This window comes from Balaenoptera physalus (assembly GCF_965194825.1).
Source record: "Balaenoptera physalus genome assembly, chromosome: 9".
Classification (NCBI taxonomy): domain Eukaryota; kingdom Metazoa; phylum Chordata; class Mammalia; order Artiodactyla; family Balaenopteridae; genus Balaenoptera; species Balaenoptera physalus.
Genome location: NC_138888.1, coordinates 25,294,465 through 25,320,848, shown reverse-complemented (window position 1 = coordinate 25,320,848; position 26,384 = coordinate 25,294,465). Strand labels below are relative to the sequence as shown.

General features: G+C 38.6%; 1 protein-coding gene across 1 annotated transcript in view; it reads left to right on the top strand.

The window, feature by feature from the left end:
* Positions 1-26,384, top strand: part of ECT2L (epithelial cell transforming 2 like) — a 77,002-nt gene that overhangs the window by 30,206 nt on the left and 20,412 nt on the right. The window contains 9 exon segments of the mRNA XM_082474316.1: positions 3,115-3,165; positions 3,167-3,269; positions 6,792-7,044; positions 7,843-8,011; positions 8,755-9,019; positions 10,519-10,651; positions 15,967-16,059; positions 17,630-17,812; positions 19,326-19,429. Of these exon segments, the coding sequence (XP_082330442.1) occupies positions 3,115-3,165; positions 3,167-3,269; positions 6,792-7,044; positions 7,843-8,011; positions 8,755-9,019; positions 10,519-10,651; positions 15,967-16,059; positions 17,630-17,812; positions 19,326-19,429 (1,354 nt within the window).

Below are 26,384 nucleotides of genomic sequence, written 5' to 3'. Positions count from 1 at the left end.
AGCCCGTGGTCCGCAACAAGAGAATCCACCGCAATGAGAAGCCCACGCACCGCCACGAAGAGTAGCCCCTGATCGCCGCAACTAGAGAAAGCCCGCGCACAGCAACGAAGACGCAACAAAGACCCAACGCAGCCAAAAATAAATAAATAATTTTTTTAAAAGTATAATTAAAAAAAAAAGAAATTATATGATGTCTTGGATTTGCTTTAGAATAATATGGGCATGAGGGAGGAAGAAGAAAAAATAGGATGTAGCAGAAACCAGATCGGCTACAGGATGATAATTATTTGAATTAATTAATGGGGTCATAATAGTATTACAAATATTAATGTGAGATAAAGACATTTTCAAATAAAAGGAAACTGACAAGATTTGTTGTCAGAAGACCTGCAGCAAAGAAATGCTAAAGGAAGCTCTTCAGGCTAAGGAAATTGATACCAGATGGAAACATGGATTTATAAACAGGAATGAAGAGCACAGGAAATGACAAATGTGTGAGAAGACATAAAATTTTGAAGTTATTTTAGAGACATATGACTATTTAAAGCAAAAGCAATGTATTGTGGGGTTTATAACATAAGTAGATGCAGTAGAGATAACAACAAAAGCACAAAGGATGGTGAGAATTATATTGTTGCACTGGTCTTTAATTTTATATGAATATTACCTCTAAGTAGACTACAAGAAATTAAAGATGCATATCATACTTCCTAGCAAAAACTTATAAAACTAATGCAAAGATATCCTAAAAAGCTAATAAAGGAATTAAAATGGAATACAAAAATATGTATTAACTCAGACCAAGGCAGGAGAGGAGGAATAAAGGCTCATAAGACAGATGGGACAACCAAACAACAAATAACAAAACTGAGACTTGGGTTCAACTATAACAGTAATTATATTAAATATAAGCAGACTAAACCCTCAAATAAAGGCAATGGTTGTCAAATGAGCTAAAAAAACCTCATTGTATACTGACTACAAGGGATACACTTTAAATATAAAGGCACTGATTTGTAAAGTATAAGGATAGGAAAAGATACACCATGCAAATAGTAAGCATATAAAAGTAGGATGGCAATATTAATATCAGACAAAATGGACTTCAAGACAAGGAATATTACCAGAGAGATAGATAGAGATGGACATTTTATAATGAGAAAAGTAACAATTCATCAAGAAGTCATAACAATTATAAATGTTTATGTACCAAATAACAGAGTTTCACATTACATGAAACAAAAACTGACAGAATAGAACTAAAGAAAAAAAATCAGTATGAATATAGAAGAACTGAGCAATCTTCTTATCCACCTTGAACTAACATTTATAGAAACTAGACACAATTTCCAAATATATGTTCTTTTTATGAGCAAAGTAACATTTATACCTTTATGCATCATTTCCTGGTCCACAAACTAAGACCCAATACATTTCAAAATGGTTGAACTCTTATTAAGTATATTCTTTAACAACAATGCAATAAATTTTGGGATTAATAAAAATAAAACATCTAGAAAATCCCTATTTAGAAATTAACAGCACTTATAAATAACCTATGGTCAAAGAAGAAATCATAAGGGAAATCAGAAAATATTTCAAGTTGAATGACAATGAATATACAACATGGCTAAGCATGTGGTCTGCAGCACAGCTTAGAGGGAAAATAATATAATGTAAATGCTTATGTTAATGAGAAAAAGCATTTAAAATTAATGATCTCAACATCCCCCTTAAGAAACTAGGGGAGGGACTTCCCTGGTGGCACAGTGGTTAAGAATCCGCTTGCCAGTGCAGGGGACACAGGTTCGATCCCTGGTCTGGGAAGATCCCACGTGCCATGGAGCAACTAAGCCCGTGCACTGCAACTACTGAGCCCACACACTGCAACTACTGAAGCCCGCGTGCTCTAGGGCCCGTGTTCCGCAACAAAAGAAGCCACCACAAGCCCGCGAACCGCAACTAGAGAAAGCCTGCGCGCAGTAACAAAGACCCAACACAGTCAAAAATAATTAAATTAAAAAAAAAAACTAGGGGAAAAATATAGCAAATTACACCCAAAGTACGTAGAAAGAAAGAAATGATGAAGATAAGAGTGGAAATCAATAAAATAGAAAATGAACAAACAATAGAGAAAATCTATGAAAACAAAAGCTGGTTTGTTACAAGTAGTAGTAAAATGAATGAACTCCTAGGAAGAGTAACCAAGGATAAAAGAGAGAAAATGTGAATTAGTAATATCAGGAATGAAAAAGGGGATGTTGCTATAGATTCTATAAACATCTGAAAAGAAAAAGAAAATTAGCAACAATTTTTTATTAAGTTCAACAATTTAAATAGTTGTTTTATAGATTCCACGTACATGATACATGAATTGAGACGGTTTACTGCTCCCTTTCCAATACGTATACCTTTCATAATTTTTTTCTATCCTTATTGAACTGGCTAGAACTTCTATTCCATGTTAAAGTAGTGAGTGTAGTCAATCTTGCTTTGTTAGGAGGAAGGCATTTACTATTTCACTACTAAGTGTGATGGAGCTATAGGTTTTTATTCTAATTGCATTGGGAAGTCACTGTAGGGTTTTACTTGCATGAGTGACATTATCTAATTTACATTTTTAAAAACCACTTGGGCTGCTGTGTGGAGAATGGGCTCTAGAAAGACTGGAGTGGAAGCAGGGAGGCAATCAGGAGGCAGCTGCAACCGCCCAGGAGAGGGGTGGAGGTGCCATGACTAGAGTGAAGGCTGGGAGGTGGAGAGAAGTGGCTGGGATGGGGGACATATTTGGGGGATATACATGTATAGAGCCGACAGGACTTGCTGATTTATTGAATTTGGGTAAAGGAAAAAACCCAGATTTATATCTTAAACAACTATGTTTATTTCAGACTTTTTTCCCCTGTGGATTTTAGATAGTTTTGTAATTCATCTTCCTCTTTAGAATGGATCATTGAAAGTGGATACTTAAAAATCTAGCCTTATGTTATTTAGGACTTAATTTTTTAAATAGGTAGAACACTAGAGAAAGAACAGTGACCAATATTTATACTGGATTTTAATCAATTTTAGATATTAGTGATCTGAACTAAATTTCTGCATTTTTCTTTTTAGGGTTGTCCAAGACTGGTTTTCAGAAAGGATGCAAGTGGCCAAAGTGGATTTCTCTACCACACTTCATTTCTCTATATATCTTTTCCTTTCTGAATCCAAAAGATTTGTGCGCAGCTGCACAAGTTAGCTGGCCCTGGAAATTTTTAACTGAACAGGTTTACCACTTGTCATTTCCTAGTAATAGGGCCCAAATGCAACTGTCATCTGTAATGAGGTGATTGGGGTAGCTCCCTTTCCTGAAGATAATAACTGAGGGTATCTGAACCATAATTAACTTACCCTTAAGAGAAAAAAATGGGGATGAATTAAATACAGTAATCTATTTTATAAGTCAGGGGGATATACACTCTTCTAATAATTCATGTAATTTTAATAATCTTTAAATACTCAATTTAGTTATTTAGAAACTAATTATCTGGGTTAAGAAGTCCATTTTTTTGTGAAAAATTACTTAAATTTTGGTTTTTACATGATATTGTTTTATTCATGATAACCCACCTCAAAAATTGCTATACAACCACAACTTTAACTGCTCCCTCTTTGGCTAACATCTGTTGAAGAATATAAATCTAGATCTACATCCTCTGCCATTATTTCTGCATTTGGCCTGTTTGTCTCCTCTTTTTCTTTTAAAAGACTTAATGACATGTAAAGGTAGACATACTCTAAATACAAGTCAATAATTTACTCCTTTAACTTATACAAACTTTCCAGAATGGGCTTATGTTGAGATTCTGATCTTGGAGAATACTTGGCTCTCCATGGAGGGGCCACATGCAAAAGGCAACTGTGGGCCCTGGATTTACAGCATTTATGAATCCAAGCTTAGTGTTCCCATGGTATATTGTTTCCTCTCTTTTTACTTTCAAACTTTCTGTGTCCTTATATTTAAGGAACATGTCTTGTAAACAGAATATGGTGGTGGTGGTTTTCTTTTAACATGTGACAATCTGACTTTAGCTGGGGTAATTTAGTCTGTTCACATTTATGTAAATACTGATATATTTGGGCTTAAGTCCAACATTTTACTATTTTTATTTATTATTTTATATTTTGTTTTTCTCCTTGTCTCTTTTAGGATTAGCTTAAATATTTTTTAGATTAATTGTAAATTCTTTAGCAGTTCTCTTATGGCTACCATAGAGATTACACTACTTATCCAGGGTTATTTTACCACCTCTGAGGTAATGCAAGGAGCACAGAACTCTTAAACTCTGTTTGCTTCCCTGCTCAGTTTGTATGATTTTGTTTTCAAATATTTTAGTTTTACTCATACACACATATATAAAATACACAAACACACATTAAAAAAATATATATTAACCTCACAAGGCTTTACTATTATTGTTTTATATAGTTAATATTTATTTATGAGTAACCACTTAAAATTTTTTTTTCAAAGTTGCATTGTGGTCAGAATATATACTTTATTTTTTTTAAGTAATTTTATTATTTATTTACTTATTTATTTTTTGGCTGCATTGGGTCTTCGTTGCTGCACATGGGCTTTCTCTCTAGTTGCGGCGATTAGGGGCTACTCTTTGTTGTGGTGCACGGGCTTCTCATTGTGGTGGCTTCTCTTGTTATGGAGCACAGGCTCCAGGCACATGGGCTTCAGTAGTTGTGGCATGCAGGCTCAGGAGTTGTGGCTCGCAGGCTGTAGAGTACAGGCTCAGTAGTTGTGGTGCATGGGCTTAGGTGCTCCATGGCATGTGGGATCTTCCCAGACCAGGGATCAAACCTGTGTTCCCTGCATTGGCAGGCAGATTCTTAACCACTGCACCACCATGGAAGTAACCACTTTTTCTGTTGTTCTTTATACCTTCCTGCATCTCTGATTTTCCTTGTGGGATCAATTTTCTTCTGAATTCGCTTTAATATTTCTTTTAGTGCAGGTTGCTGCTGACAGAGTCTCTTAGTTTTTGTCTGAAAATGTCTTTATTTTACCTTCAAATTTGAAGGATACTTCCACTGGGAATTTGAACTCTAGGTTGGCAGTTAATTTTTTATAGAACTTTGAAAATGTTCCATTGTTCTCTGGCTTTCATAATTTTTTTGGAGAAGTAGGGGATTTTATTGTTGGTCCTTTAAAGGTAATATTTCTGCTTTCTCTAGCTGCTTGTAAGATGTTTTTCTCTGTCTTTTGTTTTCTGCAGTTTTATTATGATGTACCTGGAGGGTGTGTGTGTGTGTGTGTGTGTGTGTGTGTGTGTGTGTGTGTGTGTGTGTGTGTGTTTATCCTGTTTTGTGTTTTGCATTGATTTTTTAATTGGGGGTTTTAATGTCTTTTATCAGTTTTTCAAAGTTCTCAGATGCTATCTCTTCATATATTGTTTTTGCTCCACTTTCTCTCTTTTTCTTCTGGGTTTCAATACATTAGATTGATTCACCATGTCCCATAAGTTTCATATTCTCTAATGTGCCTTTTCCATCATTTTGGCCTTCAGTGTTTCAGTCTGGATTTTTCTTCTGGCCGAGCTTTCAGTTTCCTAATTATCTCTTTAGCTGGATTCTAATTCGCTCTTAAACTGGTCCATTGAGTTCTAAATTTGTTATTATATTTTTTAGTTCTAGAGTGTCAATTTGCTTACTTTGCCAAAATTTTCCACCCAGCAATTTAATTTCTTAGGCATAGTAATTACAGGGCTTTTTTAAAGTTCATGTCTGATAATTACAATTTTTGGATCTTCTGAGGGTCTCTATTTATTAAAAAGCAAAAGAAGAAACAAACAATTCTTGTCTTTTTGTGTGCTTGATATTTTTGGTTGAGTACCAAATATTGAATATAAAAAATCGATGCAATAATTTGAGTTGCCGGATATTATCTTCCTCCAGAGAGAACTTGCTTTTGCTTCTGGCATTTGGTTAGGCTAGGAATAGCTCACTTAAATTCAATCAGAGAATATTTCAAAGCTAGTTTCAGTCTAATTCCTTGTCATCCTTACTGAAAAGGATCTCAGCTAAAAGCCTGGTGTCATTACCAGGGCTATTCCCCTTAGTGGGCCCTGAATTTAAATTTGTTTCCTCTCTTCCCTGCGAGAATGCCTAAAATTCTTAACAGCTTCTAAGTCTTTCAGTCATAACTTCCTTCTCTGCTTCTCAGCCTTAGTTTTACTTTGGAACTGTCAAGTGCCTTGAAGTGAAAAGTGAGGCCAAATCAGGATATTACCTCTCTGGGTTTCCCTCCTCTCTGAGGTCTTGGTTGCACAAGTCTTTATTGAATTGGTAGCTCAAGTCATTGTTTTATAGTATTTTGTCTAGATATCTGATTAGATGAAAGTACATGAAATTTTCAGTTTTCATATCTCAAAACTGGTTGCCTATTGGCAATATCATACGGGTCCCAGTGGGAAGGTTGATCTGAGACAAACTACTATACCATTGCTAGAAGCAGAATTCTCAAAATCTGGGGTTAAAGTAACCAAATGCTATGAGAGCACGAATAAGTGTACAAAGATGACTAATACATATATTCATATATAATAAACATGTTCATCAAAGAATATTTTTCCTGTGTAGTAAGGTGTATGCTTCTTATTTCTCAGAGTCAAGTTTAGATGGCAAGTCAACTGCACTAGAAATCTCAATGTAATAAGAAAAAATGATCTGTGTACCTGAAAAGATTATTACTGGGAAATGGTCCTTGTAACTTACGTTTCTCATTTCTTTTTCTGAAGGATTGTTTATGGATGCCCAAATGCATGAAGTTTGGATGGTTTCTGCCCTATATGCCAACAGATAATGAGTATGGTGCTTGGAAGCACCATTACATTGCTTGTGTGTCCAACTTAGATTGGCTAACCCCTAGGGAAGCTGCAGCTCTTTATGGGACTCTGAATGAACCCAAAACAGAAGATGAGCAACTACAGGAGAGGCAAAGAGAAAAGTGGCTAAGGAAAATAATTTGGGAGAAAATTGCACTATGTAAGAGTGAGTGGCATTTTACAACTTTATGTCTTAACCAAGTATTGTAGAAACCAATGGATTTACATACAAATTCCCACAGAAGACAGCGAGGTCTTTCTGAAACAGCCTGTAAGTGGCATTCTCTAAAGTATCTCAGACAAACTCTTTTTTTCTTCACTATTAATTAAGAAAAACAAAAAGATTTCTGATAAAATATGTAAGGTCAAATGTCAGTGCCTCTGTGAGACCAAAAATAAGGAGAGAGAAGTATGAATACAGGCAAAAGCAAATAAATAGGTTCAGGACAATTCGGAAGAATTAGGATTGGTGAAAAATGAAAATGGAAACGGAAGCAGGAATAATGACTTTTTTTTTTTTTAAGTGGAAAGGGAGTAGGGATGAGACACTCTCTGAGCTAAGCCTTCTGATCTACACGGTGTGTAAAGGTAATGAGCAAATCTGATTAGAGTTCTCCCATCTTTTTTTTCACTGACTCACCCTCTGTGAGATTGTAACAAATGGGAAATTACTTGAAGCCAAGAAGGCCAAAAGTGAGGTAAAGCCTACAAATTGATGAACTGGTTTCTACAAGAAAAGAGTTGCTTATTCTCTGAGCTTTGTTTCTTGACCTGAAGTGACTGGTAACTTGCAGCCACAGAGCTGAGAGGATAAGAAAACCAAAGAGTGTGTAAAAAGTGGCTATAATTACTGCCATCTGGAATACTGCCTTGGAACAGCTTTATTTTTATGCCCTTAACAGTGTAGACTTGGCTGGGAGAAGCATGAAGTAAACAGCCGAGCCTGCTGCTGTTTGTTTTTCAGAGGATTTGCTCAAAGTTCGACCCCCTTGGGTGAATGGAACATGCTGCTCTAGATTGTTCAAATCCAAATGCCAACCACGTCTCTCCCAGACTGTGAGGGATCGAGTGGGATTACATGAAACTTTGGAGAAACAGCTTGTTTTGGCATCTTTAGAAGCTTTGCCCAAGCGGTAAGCAAACCTCCATCTACTGAAGGTGGAGGACCATCCTATGACACCAAGAATTCATTCTAGAATAATTCAGCTAACATGCAGGGATCTTGTATAATTATATGGCTCTTATCCTATGAAACAGCAATAGAAATAGTTCCTTAATCTTCAAGAACAGTGGTCTTAAACATCCTTCTTGAAGAGGGAGATACATAACATTCAAAATTTACATTTTAAATATTCTTAAGCTCGCAAAGAGGCTATATTGTGGACGCAGCATATTTTCTGTATAAAGTTATTGAGCAAAAGTAAGATTTTTCCAGAAATTTTTTTGTAGGGAGTATGCCTATCTGAATGGTGATGGGGGAGGGGTGACTGTAGAGAGAATGGACACTACTCAGAAAATCGTGAGGCCCAGGTGATTAAGGAAATTTAAAATCTCTTGGCTGCTCCTTTTACAAATGTCATTTTGAGCCCTTAAGTATGTCACTACATTGGTTTTAAGTGCCCCACAAAAGTAAGTTCCAAGAGCCCTTTCTGGCATCCCACGAATGCAGGAGGAGAGGCCCAGAGGGCAGCTTTGGACCCACTTGCCCAGGAGCCCCATTTGCCACTGTCCCTGAAAACCACAGGGAGAGACTGAGGCACTGAGGCCGCTTGCCTTGTATAGGATAACTGATGTCCAGAGGACACACTGGTGCTCACTTGTCAAAGTCAGATTAAGAGAAAATCAAAACTTCACTTATTCTCCCTTTTCCCTACAGAAGCAATGTTTCTGGATGCCATTCCTACCCTTTATTATCAAAGAAAAATTGGCATGGAGTTTATAAAAATGACAGCAGCTCTTCCCATGCTCTCCAGCCACACTTCATATTAATATCATCTCGGACTCCTGCATATGAGGTACAGAGTGTGTTAGGAGGCCAGTCCTTTTTTGAATCGGGTCTTTTTTCATCTCTCCTAGAGGACGTATGGCAATCTTTTGGTCACCATGTGTATGAAAATGATTCATCTTCTAAAAGGAAAGCAGTCTGATCTAGGTGGAAATGTACAGACCCAAACAGTTTTAAAAATCAGAAGCAATAAAAATGACCATAAATCAAAATTATTTTTTAAAAAGTATTAAAGACCCAAACTGCCTTGCATTTAGTAGGTGTCCAGTACATTTTTACTGAATCGAATTTGTTGCACTTAATCCTTAAAAGAGCAAAGTGACACAAATTATTTTAAATTTTCTTTGGAATGACCAAGGAACTTAATAATATCATATAACTACCATCTCTCAAAAGAAAAATGTCAGAAATCCTACTTTGTGATCTATTTAACGAGGGTGCCATTTGATGAAAATATGCTTTCTATAATGAAGTTGTATATTTTAAATTTCAATATAAGAAAAAGGAAGCACAAAGAAGACATAGGAAGCATGTATTTATATATATATATGTATATATGTGTATATATACATGCATTAATACACACATAAGCACATATGTAAGGGATGGCATTAATAGACTACATTCAATGGCTTACCTAGAAAATTTTTGCAAAAATTTCTTATTTGTAACAAAATGGTTGCTTTCAAGGTATGAAATCACTTTTCATTTTGGGCATCTAGGAATTGACTTTGATCATTTACAAGTGGCTAGCTTAATGGATCCACATGAAAGCAAGATCAGAGTTTTGATCTCCATGTGGGCCATAGATAGTTTCTCTAATGTTTAAAAATGCATAATGCTGGGCACAGAGGATGACTGGTGACAGAGTTAGGGTGACTAAACTGGAATCAAATGAGTCCATTCTCCTATTTGTCTTCTTTACATAAGACTATGCCATAGTTACCTATTTGACTATGAATGTAATGGAGGTTTAGGTAAAAACCAGAATGTAACCATGTGGCGGTTCTCTTCATTTGAACTGTGACCTCCAGAAAGTGGCATGAAGTTTTGGGAAAAATCAGTGCCTTCAATGACTTTCCAACCTGTCTGCTGCTAATGAATTAACTATATCACAATGAAAGGTTTATTTGGGTGTTGAATTAAAAGAACGGTGGTTTTAATATTTATTTAAATGGGAAATATTTATCAATATTGATCATTTGAAAATTCATAATTAAGAGGAAAACAAAATCTTTTTAAGAAGTCCATTACAAAATTGTATGATCTCGATTTTATTATTTTTAAAAGTAGTATATATGTCTCTGTGCATGGGTGTGTACAAAGAAAAAAGCTAGAGGAAAATAATTTGTTAGTATTTCTCTCTGAGTGGTGGAGGTACAAATGCACTTAAATTTCCCCTCTTAGAAAAGAAACAAAATAATTTAAAAAGGAACCAATGAAGGGGAAAGCTTATCTTCCTCCTATAGCTTTTGAAGAAAAACAAGTCTTTAAAAATCACAGATTATTCACTGTTTTTAATTTATTAATAAATGTTCTAAAGTAATGGGCTTTGGTTCCTACAGCTCTGGTTTCGTTTTCTAGATGGTGGTGAACAGTGTTAGAGCAGATATGACATTTTGATCTTTCCCCCCCTCAGGCTATAAAATTGGTATTAAAAATTTACTGAGGCCTGAAGTGAGAGATTCCTGGGAGACATTAGGAAGCTATGTGGCCCCTGAAGAAGAAGGGGATCACGTGGACCTCTTTGTACCACTCGGAGCATCAGGTCAGTTTTGAGAGGTAGTGGTCATACCTACTTCGTGATGGTATTTTGTGGATTTATAAAATGCCGTCAGTTCAAATGATTCAGTCACTTTTATTTTTTTATTTCTTTTTCTCTTTATACTTCACATACTCAGGTATTTAGGGGGAAAGGGCATCAGGGTTAGTGGTCAGAGTAACTGTCCCTAAAGAAATAAAGTCACTAGTGGCAAGAGCCAGCCAGGAAATTTATTTCTGTTTCTTCTGAGTATTAAAAACGGTGAAGTGCCTTGTAAAGATGTGTGGTAGCTGATAATCTTCAGTGCCTACCTGTCTAACATCAGCCATATTTAACAGATATCTGTTAAATAAAAGCTCTGTATTCATGGACTCATGGGCTATGTTTTTTTGTTTGTTTTTTTAATCAAGCAGAGGAGAGGGAGTGTGAAATTAAAGTTTCTCAAACTGTTTCTTACTACCTATTCCTTAGGGAACTGTGAGTTTTAAAGTTCTTAATCCTCAGATTTCACTGAACTATTCAATACATACAAAGCATGACCCTGGCAGGATTCCACGAAGGAAAGGAAAAAGCAAAAGGATAGGAAGGAGTTTAAAAGAAAACAAAGTATAAATTATTGTAAAAAAAATTTTTTTTACAGTTACTACAATTATATAATCTCAACTATGTAGAAAATAGGCATAGAAAACTCTAGGAGGAAATATAGCAAACTATTAACACCATCTATATCTGGATGTGTTTTTCAAATTTCCTACTTTTAAAATTAGTTTGAAAAGAGTAAGTTACGAAGTATGTGGAAGGTGTGATCCCAATGCTTAAATCCTGTGTATGTGTCGGGGAGGGGGGTGGTGGTGTGTTTGTATAAAAGGGGTTTGGAAGGATGTATACCAACATGCTAACAATAGTTGGATGAGTGAGTTTTCCTTTCTTTTTTTTTTTCCTTTTTCTTTTATCTCTTTTATTTGCCTCTATTTTCTGTAGTGAACTAGTATTACTTTTAAAATGAGAGCAGAACAAATTTTCTAAAATTTGTTTTGGAAAAAAAGAAAGGATGAGGGAAAGTAAAGTATTCAAAGGCCGAGAGAATGAGGGTGAAAGGGGAAAAGAATAATAGATCTGGTGACACAAAAATGGTCTCAAGTGAAACTTAATGGTCCTCAAACAATGGATTTCCCACAGCCATTCTGGGCTCCAAAATCATCGCTGAACTTCGTGTCAAATATAATTTCCACCTGGGTGAACCATCGAGCCCCTGGTTCAGTCAGAAGGCCCAGGCTTCTCAGTCACAAATCTCTTTCCCACCACCTCAGGCATCACTCTTGAGCTTGTCCTCCCCGGTAGCTGTATCATCTCTGAAATCTTGATCTCAAGCATCTGTCTCTCCGAGTACCACTTCCAAATCATATACTCAAATATTCCCACTCTATCAGTTCTTCCTCTGAGGACCTCCAATGCACACACTCCCACTTTTTCACTCTCTGTCACCATGCCTTCGACCTTGGTTCCTTCCTCATTAAACTTGGATTTAATGGTTCGTCATTATCATTACTCTCTTGCAAAGAATCTGAACTTCTTTGTTTCTTTTTCTCCTGGCCAAATCCCAGCTCATTTGGCTAAGTCCCAATGCTGGTTAAAACGCAACCATCTGCATAATCTATGCCTGCCTGAACTAAAGCAGCTGAAGACTGTTGGAAAGAGTAATACAACTGTTCTTACTGATCTAACTTTAATGGCATAAATATCAAATGGGATTGCAGCTCTGAGAAGCAGTCCTATCACATTTCCTCGGTAAATTCGTTTTCCCACTCTTAAAATGACTATGTTGTCCCTTCTCTCCTTTAGTCAATCTTTCAATAACCCTCTCACTTGATTTCACCTTTCACTTCCCTAAGGAAACTCCTTAATTTACCACCCACCACAAAATCCACCACCTACCCCACCTCTTACCTTCATTCTGTCTTCCCTTCTGTTACGATGGAAGAAGCACCCCTGCTCGAAGCAGACAACAACTACTCCGCTTGGACTCTGTAACATCGCCTTTCACCTTCCCAAGACGTCACTCCTACGCTCAAATCCTCTCCCACAGCCTCCGTCCTCTTTCTTTATTGGATTATTCCTATCAGATCAGGAACACCTGTAGTAGCTCCTCCCCTCTCGCTCCCCCCCAAAGAGAGACCATAAACTTTGTCTCACCAATTTTTGAGTGGACTATACCAGTGGTTCTCAAAATTTTCACGTGTATTTGACTCACAGAGGGCTTGTTACAATCCGCAGTGCCGGGTCCCACCCTAGAGTTTCGGATCCAGTAGGTCTGGCACAGGGGCTGAGAATTTGCATTTCTAACAAGTTCCCAGGTGATGCTGATGCTGCTTAACCCGGGGGCCACACCTGGAGAACCGCTGGTCTAGCGGACTGCCTCTACCTTCCTCACCTCTCACTCACCCCTCACGCTCCTCCAAGTGGTCTCCTTCTGCTGAAATCACTTTGGGAAAACTATAAGTGACTCTCATGTGCCCAAATCCAACGGTCCCTTCTCCATCCTCACCTGGCCTTGACCTCTCAGCGGCATTCGAGGAGGATGGATACTTCTGGAAACTCCTTCTCCCCGTGCTTTCCCTAATACTACCCTCTCCTTGTTTTCCTCCTACCTCAGGGGTCTCTTCCCCTCAGACTCCTTGGCTGGCTCCTCCTCCTCCTTCTCCTCCTCGAGACCCTTAAATGTGTCCCAGGCTTGATCTCGGGCTCGCTTCTTTTCCACGACTACACTCTTCCCCTAGGGAGCCTCATTTATTCCTATGACTCTACATTCAATCTGGATGCTGTAGACTCCCAAACCTATGTCTCCAGCTCTAAAATCTCTCAGCTGCACTCATATCTAGCCTTTGCTCGACATCTTCACGTGGGTGTTTAGTTTGCATGGCTAATGGGCATCTCAAAGTTCACACGCCTACAGCAGACTCTTGATTGCCTCCCAGCGCAAACCTCCCCCTCCCCCAGGATTCCTCACTTAAGATATCATCATTCACCAGTTACTGCGTAAGCCAGACACCTAAAACTCATCTTTCTCGGCATTACTTAAATTGTTTAAACAGCTTTATTAAGGTACAATTGATATACAGTATTTCAAGTGTGTAACTTGATAAATTTTTTAAAGTGATTTTTAAATTTTTATTTATTTATTTATTTATTTTGGGCTGTGTTGGGTCTTCGTTGCTGCACTCGGGCTTTCTCCAGTTGCGGCGAGCAGGGGCTATTCTTCGTTGCAGTGCACAGGCTTCTCTTGTTGCAGAGCATGGGCTCTAGGCGTGCTTGCTTCAGTAGTTGTGGCTCGTGGGCTCTAGAGTGCAGGCTCAGTAGTTGTGGCACATGGGCTTAGTTGCTCCTCAGCATGTGGGATCTTCCCGGCCCAGGGATCGAACCTGTGTCCCCCTGCATTGGCAGGCGGATTCTTAACCACTGTGCCACCAGGGAAGTCCCTAATTTGATAAATTTTGACATATGTCTGTCTACACACTATGTGAAACCATAAACCAATCAAGATAATGAACACATTCATCATCCCCCAGAGTTTCCTCCTGCCACTTTGCAATTTCTCATTCTGCTTCTTCACTCCAACCCGAGGCAACCACTGATTTCACAATATATTAGTTTGCACTTTATAGAATTTTCCATAAATGGAATCATACAGTATGCATGCTTTTTTGTCAGGCTTCCTTCACTCCAAATAATTATTTTAGATTCATCCACTTCATGCTGTTCGTTGAATTGTTCATTCCTTTTTACTGCGGGGAATGATTATATTGTATAGATATACCACAATTTGTTCCATTCACCTGTTGATAGATATTTGAGTTCTTTCCAGTTTGGGGCTTTTACAAAGTAAAGCTGCTGTGAACATATGCTTTCATTTCTCTTGGGAAAATACCTAGGAGTGGAATGAATGGGTCATATGATAGGTGTATGTTTAACTTTAGGAAAAATAAAAAGAAAAGCTAAACTGTTTTCCAAAGTGGTTGTGTCATTTTTTATTTCCACTCCAGCTGCCCAACACTTGGTAGGGTCAGACTTCTTAATTTGAGCCATTCAAGTGGGTGTGTCATGGTATCTCATTGTGGTTTTTATTTGCATTTTCTCTAATGACTAATGACGCTGAGCATCTTTCCATGTGCTTATTTGCCATTTGTCTTCCTTGGTGAAGTGTCTGTTCAAATCTTTTGCTCATTTTAAAAATTAGGTTCTTTTGTTTTTTACTGAGAGATCTTTGTATATTCTGGAAAAGTTGTTTGCAAATATTTTCTCCCAGTCTATGACTTATCTTTTCCTTCTCTGAAGAGTTTGTTTTGAAGACAAGAAATTCTTAATTTTGATAAAGTCAAATTTATCAATCTTTAAGTTTTATAAATCATGCTTTTGATGTCATATCTAAAAACTCTGCCTAACCAAGGTCACTTCTGTGTTTTCTCCTAAACTGTTTATAGTCTTAAGTTTGAAATTTGGGTTTGTGATCCATTTGATTTATGATTTTTCTTTTTTTAAATAGAACACAAGGTATGGATTGAACTTTTTTTTTTTTTTTAAACACATGTGGCTATCTATCAAATTATTTCAGCACCATTCCTTGTAAAGACCATCCTTTTCCCAGCGGATTTCATTTGCATCTTTGTTGAAATCAATTGACTATATATGTGTAGGTACACTTAGGAATGCTCTTTAATTTCATTGATCTATTTGTCAATGAAAACATTAGACACCAATAAGTGAGAGACACCCCGAACTTTGAGCCACTACCATCTCGTTGCAAGCAACTGAAACAAGTTGGAGTAATTATTTACTCCTAGACCACAAAGAATTAAAATATATTACCCTATAGTTTCATTTGAAGTAGTTCAATCTATATGCTGTGTCACCGAAGAAGGGGTAAAATTAATGCTAAAATTTGACCATTGTATTCCGTTATGTGTTTAACAGTTTTAAATCTATCCCCTTACAATGAGACTTCTTTGAATCAGACTATTTTAGAAAATACATGTAGACTTTTCTCTGTTTTTGGCCCGAGAATTCCAAATTTGAAGATAAGCACCAGGTCAAACTTCTTGCCTCTTTCTCCACCCTGTTGTCAGTCCTCCTGAATAAAGTGTCTGAACTTCAGCACTTAGGGGTGAACTGCAAAGTGTTGATGGACTATTCCATGAGGGATTTGAATTGAAGACAAGACCTACAAGTGGCCTTTCTTGGCCAGCTCATTAGCGCTTCTAAGTAATATTTAACTGTTCATGGCAAAACCTGTGAGCAAACTAATGAAAGTAGTTTTGGCTGTGCAGAGGCAGGAACAGAAGTTCTTTCTCAGCTGTCTCAACTGACTGGCACGTTATTGACTGCCCCCAATGGGATTGCCACCGGCTCATACCAACACAGTAAGGGAATATGGGCACTACGACCGTGCCCAATGACACCCACCAACTCCAGGATCACCAAGGACAAAGCACAGCTCATAATCCTGGTTCTGGCGATGGTTCATTCCTCTCTGAAGGAATGCTGTCACTTCCCAAACTAGGTCATTTCTCATCACTCAGAAGGGGATTATTATTGCTCAGAAGGGGATTATTACTGCAAATATTTGCTTCAAACCATCACTTGCAAAAGCTCCGTTGAAAACACCAGCTTTAACAGCTAAACAAAGATGTATAGTAGCTGATTTAGAGAAATACTAAATACAGAGAACAATTTTTCTTAGTAAAACATTATCAATGTGCTTTCATTTGGAAAAATGAATTGCAGCTATAAAGAGATGGTGAAGGGGCTGGCTCAAGTTTCATTATCAGAGAGGAAGAACAAAGGTGAAATACACGTGAAAGTAAAAGTTCATTTAGATACTAAAGCTGCAACTGTTGGATCAAAATGTAACATAAGCTGACCAACAGAGAGAGTCAGATTGCTTTGCTATAATAATGTTAATCATTTACCCCTTTAAAAATCCCTCCCCTTCTATCAAAGAGGACTCGGAGTGATGTAAAACTATATAAAGCATTGCTTCTCTAATCCTGAACGCTAAGGGCCTTTCAAGACTGAGGAAAGCTGGCATGATTGGGAGACTTGTAAGGGAAAAGTTTCCATATAGATACAACAAAAAGCACATTGACCTAATATAGTTTTGTAGCAGAAGTGTTTGTTAATTTTAGTTTATATAGCACCATCATGCAATGAGAGCATATTTGGCCCCGTGCAGGGAGGAATCAGCCTTGCAGAGACAGCAGGGTGCAGACACTGCTGTTTATAAAACAGGATTTCTTCTTTTTCTCCTCCTCTGTCTCCTCTTCCTCCTTTTCCCACTCTTCTTCTTCTTCTCCTTCTAGAAGAACATGTTACAAATATTTTCACTTTTATCAGCAAAAATGTGGGGAGAAGAATCAAACTGTCCATTTAGGACAGAAAATCAAATTTCACTTGGCCCTGTATCATTCAGTCACTGATTTTCAAGGAGAGGAACTTTCTTAAGCACCCAGTACAGTCTTGTAGAGATATTTGTAGAGAGAGAATAGCTTGACATGATGTAAACAAGATACAGGCTTGGCTACAATGGGGATGACTTTGGATGACACGATGGGGAAACCAGGCAGAGTGGGGTTTTCCTGTATTTTTATTTTTAGGATGTAAACATACAACTGTATATCCTTACTTGGATGTCTATTCTGCTTTCTGATGCAAAAATCCAGCAGCTATTTAATTTTTGATTTCAAATACAGTATAACATGTCAGCCTTATCCATCAAAGAGTAGATAGGCATTTGAAATTAATCATTGCATCCTTTTTGCATTTCTAATTTTACCTTTGAAAGCAGACTATGGGTGTTTATCTTAGTCTTCTAATGAGAAAGGATAATAAGCCTGATATAAATGCAATTAAGTTTTTTTTCATACTATATACAAGAAGAATTCTTTCATCTGAGCTTAAGTCTGCGATACTAAAAGGAGAAAATAATGTCAGTTCTTAGTGACTGGCTGGGACAACAGTGGGAAAGGGCGCCCCCTTCCACCTACTTCAGCGAATCAAAGCCGCAGACATGGTCCAGCCTCACCGACTTCCTGGAAGACACCTTGAAATCAGTAAGGAAACAACTAAGTCCTCTCTTCAAGGAGTTGCAGAAGAACATAAGTGGCAGAATGACAGGTAAGAACTCTTGCTACTTCTGTTGCAGCTTAATTTTGAAGCTTGTTACACATCCAGAGTGAATACAAGTGTAGGAATGCACAAGTAAAAGTTGACTCTTAAGCATCTTTGGTAAAACTTTATTCCCTTTGTTTTTCATATCTCCTTTCAAAATATCATGAATATCCACGAAGAAAAAATATATTCATCTTCAAAATGCTGAAGCTAGTTCCTGGGTTCAAATTTTACCATCTTATTAATTCTGTGTCAGTCAATTGTTTACCTAGGCAAAATTCACTGTTTGCTAAGCCAGAGAGTTCGGTCCTTTTCCCTCTACAATTTGCTCTAAAAGTTAATTGCCAACATCCCAATTAAGCATCTCTTAGACCACAGCACCCATGACTTAAATTGTTCTATAATTAAGTTCTACTTATTTTCTATCTAAAATATTTAATTTGGTGATGGGCTACATGGACAAGCCTATTGGACATCACTGAATGTGTTTTCTCATTTACACGTCATACTCATGATCCAATTACCACAATAAAGTCTTCTGGAAACAATTTCCTGTCTCAACTTTAGATCTTTTTCTAAACTAGTCAGTTCTTTAAAATGAAGTATTTAAAAACAAACAAACAAAGAAACAAAGCCCACCTATTTAAATAGGTTTCTCCTGCGTCTTTAACTGCCTACTCATTTTTCCCTAACTCTTCACATGTCACTGAAGCACTGTACCAATCAAGTCATATGCCTTACTTCTTCCCTTCCCCTGCCCTGCTCCTTATTGGGCATCTGTTAACATAATTACTGTCTACACAAGAGCTGTAACACACAAATATGCATGCGGATATTTTATCTGTCAACATATGCCTACATCTCTTTACACAAAGGTCTTCAAAGCAGGGATTTGTCTTCTTGGTTTTAACTCTACCACATTTAGTGGATGTTCAACCAATATTTTAAAAGTTATGAGGCTATAAACAAGGAGAAATTATTTTTCCTGATTCTTTCACAGATATTAAGGACTAGAAAGAAAAGTGGAAAGATGAATGATAGAAGTATGTCATAAGCAATGAAAAGTCAAATGGAAAAAGGTTGTTTTTCAAATAAATGCAAGTCTTTCAAAATATTTTTAAAATGTAGAAGATGTCTGTGTATGTATGTTTGTATGTTATTTCCTATGGACTTAAAATATTTACAGATTTGAGCACAAAGTTAATGCAGAATATGGAAGAGTTTTTGGTGGAATTGAGAATCTAAACTTTATAAGGTTTATTTTCATATGTTCTTTCCTTGTCCAATTTATAGATTTCATTCAATATCAGCTTTGTCAGGGTGGGTACTTTCTATATGCTACACATTTAGATGCTTTTGCTCATTTTCTATTTTATCATGGCAGATAACATGGCCTAGTAGAATTTTTATTCTTAGTCTGCATTTTTATCCACTAACAAGCAACTGTGAGGACTGAGTTTTCTTCTTGATCATCTGTCTCACATATTTTAATTACAGGCCTATCACCTTATATTTTCAGGGCAATTTGTATCAGACACCATGAGTATGGCTAACATTCTGAATAACCAAGAAATTATACAAGCTCTGGCAGAGGGATTGATAGAACTTTCAAAAGAAAATTCTGTAAGTGTTCCTTTGAATAAAACAAACTACAAAAACCCCAACCTTAAATAAATTTTTAGTTTGCATTTATTGTTTTTTACCAGTTTATCCCTCTGGGACACAATTCCTCAGAGAAAGTGCATCAATTTACGAAAAGAAGCCACTGAGAGATTCTGAACCCAGGATGTATTAGCTGCATAAAATAGACATATAGGAAAAATCTCGATAATTTAAAGTTGATCACATGATGCACTGTTTTCTGTCTTGTGATTAATTTCAGTCAGAAATGGCTTTAAAAAACACGTTTAGTGGCTTATATTTCACATAAACATTATTCAACAGTTAAAACAATTATGGCAGAAAACCTGAGAAAGTGTGAAATCAGATATAAAAAGATGAAGGGCAAGGAAGGCTAGATAAGAGAGGAAGGGAAAGAGAACACAGAAGAACAGAAATAAGCAAATCAGTAACTTGGTTGGGCATAAGCATGGGGGAAAGCCTGAAGAAGCATTTTCATCAGAAACAAATCTTGAACGCTTTTCTAAAAAAGTCAGTCCACATACCAGGACACAGTGAGTAGAGGCAGTGTACAGAACACACTCTGCCCCAAGACCACGGCAAGGTTATAGGAAAATAAAATAAGTCAGCCGTACGTATCTGTGGATTCTGCACCTATGGGTCCTGCATCCTAGGACAACTAACCACATGTTGAAAATATAGGGGAAAAAAATTCCAGAAAGTTCCAAAAAGCAAAACTTGAATTGGGCTGTGCAGTGACAACTATTAACATTGTACTAGGTATTAAGTAATAGATGATTTAAAGTATATGGGAGGATGTCCTAGGTTACATGCAAGTACTACACCATTTTACATAAGAGACTTGAGTACCCGAGAATTTTGGTATCTGTGGGGATCCTGGAGCCAATCCCCGTGGATACGGAGGGACAGTTGTATGCAGTGCTCTGTTCAGGGGCAGTTGAGAATAGGACAGGAGTAGGGGCGATATTAACATACCTGATGCTGTATAAGCTCTCTAGTTTTCCAAGGAAAACTTCTCAAATCCTTCCCTCTCATTGTAGTAATTCCACTTTGTGGGTGCTTTAACAACATCTTTGGACACTCTCTCCTTATCTATCGTGGTTTCAACTTGGCTTCCTGGGTAAGCACCAGACATCTCCTGGGTACGCTGTCCAGTGAGAAGCCTGAGGAGTTGCCGTTAGCCATGATTTTCTTCCCTGAAGACTCAGCTCCCCACCGCACTAGCCAATCCTCGGGCAGCTCAGTGGTAAAGGCCCTGGAAAACTTCGCTGATAATATGATCAGAGATGTTCACAGGGATGATCCTGAGGCCCTGAAATCCTCCGCACTGTCCCCAAACACCAACGAATTATTCAACATGTTTGGTGTATGTTCATGGTACTTATGACCATCAAATTATCTTAAAATAACCTTGTGTGATATAATTTTGGTAGTGCTCAAACCTACAGTCAGAGAGGCAACCAAATTTGGGAGGGTGTTTTCCCCGGGAATTCTGCTGCTGGAGCCTCTCCCCCAGACCTTCTTCTGCCTGTAAGACACAAGAGTTGTCTTGTCCCCTTTCCTCATCTGGCTAAAAAGTCTGGGCCACTTTGGTTCTGAAGATCTTGAGACCCTCCCACAAGACCTTGGCATCCTAACTGAACTGAGACTATAAGCTGAGAACCAAGATTGACTGGAAAGCTCCATTTACTGACTCTAATTGAATAACAGTTACTTTGTTTTCTGGACTTGCAAATTAATTAGGTAGAGAGATGAAAACTCTACTTAAAAAATGTGTTTTCTGCTGCACTTTTGTTGACCTGTATTTGAAATAGAAATTTTCTTGGGGGGCGGATTTTTCAGGACAACCTCTGGAATTTTTGTCATATTTTCTGCTGAAGAAATGTAGTAAAAAAAGCAAAGACTTTGAAGGAAATGTTATTCTGACAAAATGTGGCCCAAAGGCAACATGCAATTTACTCATGAAGGTAAAGTTGCTGCTGCATTTTTATGCCATTGATTCACTGTACAGTTAGACACATGTGTTTAAGAAATTCATAAACAAAAATGATAATTCTACCTGGAAAGCTTTCACCTTGTCATTTCTCCTAAGAACTTCCTTTTCATGGATTATTATTGAAAAAGTGTGCTTTGTAGTTTCATAATGTGAGTAACATCTAAGCCACTTACAAGCATACGTGGCATCACACTGACAGGAGTAAAACTAGTTGGCTTTTGGGGGAAGAACTGGATACTCGCATTCTGCCCAACATAACCTAAAGAATTTTTTTTTCATCTGTGGCCCAGGACACTTTTTTGGTGAAACTAAAAATGGTTCTTCTTTTTTTTTTCTTTTTTTTAAGTTGAGATTCAAATTCATAAAAGTAAAAAAGTGGGTTTGCTGCTCGCTTCAGCAACACATATACTAAAATTGGAACGATACAGAGAAGATTAGCATGGTCCCTGTGCAAGGATGACACGCAAATTCGTGAAGCGTTCCATATTTTTAGAACCTAGTGGCAAGACTGGAATAAAGACACAGACCTACTAGAGAATGGACTTGAGGGTATGGGGAGGGAGAGGGGTAAGATGTGACAGGGTGAGAGAGTGGCATAGACAAATATACACTACCAAATGTAAAATAGATAGCTAGTGGGAAGCAGCCGCATAGCACAGGGAGATCAGCTTGGTGCTTTGTGACCACCTAGAGGGGTGGGAAAGGGAGGGTGGGAGGGAGGGAGATGCAAGAGGGAAGAGATATGGGAACATATGTATATGTATAACTGATTCACTTTGTTATAAAGCAGAAACTAACACACCATTGTAAAGCAATTATACTCCAATAAAGATGTTTAAAAAAAAAAGAAGTGGGTTTGAAGCTAGTTCTTTAGTCAAGAAAAAATAATTTTGCCAGTACTATATTCAGAATCCGTACATTCTTGGTTAAGTGAAATAATCTGGATTCAGGAAACACTGAAAATTGCATCGTCATTCAGAGAGCTGATTTCTGTGAAAATGTCATTTCATGCCCATTGAAAAAGCACCTATCTGTGATGACTGAAGGCTTGGGTGCCACCCCCAACACAAAGTCACCGTGGACAGTGTTAGGAGGAATAGACTTGTGAGTCCCCCCAGCAGGCAAATCGTCTGTTGTCCATCAACCTGATATTCTGGAAGTCTTTGTCCACCTGGCTTTAGAGGACAGCACAGTGCAGGGAGGGGCAAACCGGGTGGACCGCTGGAGGCAGCGTCCCCTCCGCCAGACTTGCTCAGCAGAACGAAAGGCCTGCAGTTATTCAGCCCCCGCCCTCCGTCATTAGCAGACTGTGCCCCTTAGCGGCCCCTCCTCCCCCTGAAGTGGCTTATTCTTCCCAACCGCAAGCATCCTCTCCGAGAGGAGTCTTAATAAACACATTCGCGGGGACATCTAAGCCCTTTAGAGGTCAGAGCCCTGCTTCCCTGTTGCCCCACCCCTAAACCTCTCTCTTCAGGAAACGCTCATGGACCATGTATTCATCAGGGTTCTCCAGAGAAGCAGAGCCAATAGGATGTGAGTGTATATATAGAGAAAGAGATTTGTTATAAGGAATTGGCTCATGCAGTTATGGAGGCTGCCAAGTTCTAAGACCTGCAGGGTGAGTCAGTGAGCTGGAGACTAGGAGAGCTAACGGAGTAGCTCCAGTCCAAAGGCAGGGCAGGCTAGAGACCCAGGAAGAGCTGATGTTTCAGTTAAAATACAAAGGCAGGGAAAAGCCAATGTCCCAGTCTGAAGGCTGTCAGGTAGGAGGAATTTTCTCTTACTTGCAAGAGGGTCAGCCTTTTTGTTCCACTCAGGCCTTCAACTGATTGGATGAGGCCCACCCACATTAGAGAGGACAATCTGCTTTAGTCAGTCTCCTGATTTCAATGTTAATCTCATCCAAAAACATCCTAGCAGACATACCCAGGATAATGTTTGGCCAACATTTGGGCACTCTGTGGACTGGTCAAGTTGGCATATAAAATTAACCATCACAAACCACTTCTCAGGCAGAGGTCAAGTCCCCAGCTTCTCAGTTCAGTTCCCTAAATACTTACAGGAACCAATCATGTGCTAGGCACTGTGCTAGCCCTGGGGATAGACATAAAATAAGACACAGCCTCTGCCTTTGAGGTGGATAAGACTGACACATACATAGATGACACAGCATGATTAATGCCTGTTAGCAGAATGCACAGGAGGGGGTGGGGCACAAGGGCAGGCATTTAATCGAGATTCTCTTTCTGCTTCTCAGAGTCCTTTTGCCTTGTTATGGTGGCCACTATCTCTTTGAGATTTCTGGGGATTATTCTCCCAAAAAGGTGGATGTAGTCTCCATCCCTCCTTCAGCCTGTGAAAACCTTTGAAAAATAGCACCCAGGGCTCCAGGACCACTCATTTCCCCTTGGTTTACTAAAGGGAATAATCAACATGTAACCACATTACACAGGTTCCAAATTATTCCAAAGTCCTTACAACATCTGGGTCATTCCTGACTCCCTGGAAACCTTACTGAAGTTCTTCCATCAACCTTTATTCCTAAGAATGAAGCTGTCACCCTCAACCATGGACATACAGGCCCCAGAAATGCCCCTCTTTGGAGCAGGATAGCTTGAAGAAAGCAAAAGGGACAAAACTATAAGTGCTTCTTCTTGTGAACTGTTCATTTTACATCTGAAAGACTTTACTATTGTTGAGAACAATTTCTGGAATCTCTGGCCCCTAAAAGAATGGTCACCTAGAATATTTCCTCTCAAAGATACTTCCATTCTTTCCACTGCCAAATAAAATCCACACTGAATTAAGTCTTTTCAACCTAATCATCTAATCACTTTAATAAAGTGATGCAGAAAGTTTGGGCTTAAAGTTGCCTCCATGCTGGAAATTAGGCCTGCTCTTGTTACATCGTCTGCCTGTAATAAAACTACAGTAACGTGAAACACCTTAATGCCTAGGAATGTCTTTGATATCTTCCTCTTTCAAAATCAAAGCAGAAAAAATAGGTGTTAGATTCTTATTTGGTTCTCTGTTATACACTTGAGAGCTTGTGCATGATGCCCATGAAACAAATTTGGGGACCCTAGGAAGGAAAACCACAGCTTAACGTAGGTGCTGAATTCAGGTAAAATAGAGAAGCTGAGTATCTCCACACCTTGGGGTTTATTTTTGAAAGTGTAGATACTCGTCCAGAAAAGCACACAAACTCTCAGCCATGGGAGTGGAAAGTAATGGCTTCTTCTGAGATAATTGTTTTAAAGACCCTTCCACAGGGGCTTGTGTAAGAGGGCTTGTCTGCCAAATCCAGGACCAAATACACACACACACACACACACACACACGTATATACATATAGATAGACTGAGACATATATAGCTCACTCACTCTATCTATCTACCTATCTATCTATCTATCTATCTATCTATCTATCTATCTATCTATCTATCATCTTGCTGCCCAGTCAGTAGTAACTCCTGGCCTTGATATGCCTATAGTGTTTACACTGACACTATACAACCACAGTGATGAGTCACAGCCAGCATCATAGTTGTTCTTGACAATGACATATGACATAGTTGTACCTGTCATTTTCACAACTATTTCTGGTCCCTAATTCAGGCAGCCAAGTGTTTTCTAGGAGAAGCACCAGCAATAACTAGGGTGTTAGCAATAACTAAGATCCTAGAGGAAAATTCCTAACACGTGATCCAAGGTCTCCCTTACGGGTCACGGACAGAGGCAAGGCAAAGCCCCAGCAACTCCAAATAATTGTTTTCTTAAAAATGTGCAAAGTTTGCTGCCTCTGTTACTTCATCCAAATTCATCCCTAAAAACGAAGAGGGGTTGGTATCTTAACCAAAAAATAGGCTCTAAAAATCCTAATAATTATATGGATAATACAAAATGAGAGAACTCACTGTTTTTAGGTTCAAACACAATTACTGTGTCAAATCGATTTCCTAGCCACAGAGAAAAATTTACATTTAAAAAATAGCTGTTGCTGGGAATTCCCTGGCGGCCCAGTGGTTAGGACTCTGCACTGCCACTGCAGGAGGCCCAGGTTCGATCCTTGGTCAGGGAACTAAGATCCTGCCAGCCACTCAGCATGGCCAAAAAGTAAAAAAATAAAAAATTTAAAAAGCTGTTGCTGAGCCAGAGGTGAAACAAAGCCCCAGTATGAGCAAGCAGGTTCTAGGATAGCCAGGGGGGTCTAGGAGTCCACTCCCGAAGTTTAATGCCTGAGCACTCATGGGAGCCTGTACAAAAAGATGATATCCCAGGTAAGGGGGCCTCCCTCGTCTGTGGGATCCACGGTCCGATCTGTACCGCTTGGGTTCTCTTAACCTCAGCCGGGCAGGTTGAGCTTCATTTTCATTTTACGCCTGCAGCCACGTCTACCTACACAACTACGGGTGTCACCACTGACTGGGTGAAGTTATCATTTCCCCATAGAAATTATCAGCACTATAATTTATTTTGAAAGAAGAGAATGTTCCACACGTTGAAATTATTGTGTCAAAATGCAAAGTAGATTTAAGTATAAATACATGCCAGGCCGCTGTGGGTCAGCCCCGAATGGGGAAGACAAAGGACATGGCAGAAAGGCTCCGTGGAGCAGCTGTGAAGCGCTCAGGCTCAGGCGCTGGCTGGCTGCGTGCAGTTCCAGGGCCAGGGCTCCTATACAAAGGCTTCAGGCAGCCATAAGGGATGGCTGCAGGTACAAAATAAAAACTTGTTTTTGCCTGAGTAGAGTAAGGCAAAAGGAGTCTTGCTTACACATTGGTGTTTTTCTTTCAGTCTCCCTCCTACGTATCAAGGGGTTGCTATAGGTAGTTTTATCTTTGACTAGGAAGGGCAGCAGTAGTGGCCATTAATTATCATACGCCTCAGCACAAACATGGGACCCTTGTTCCATTGCTGGGGTGGACCCTGGGATGCTGC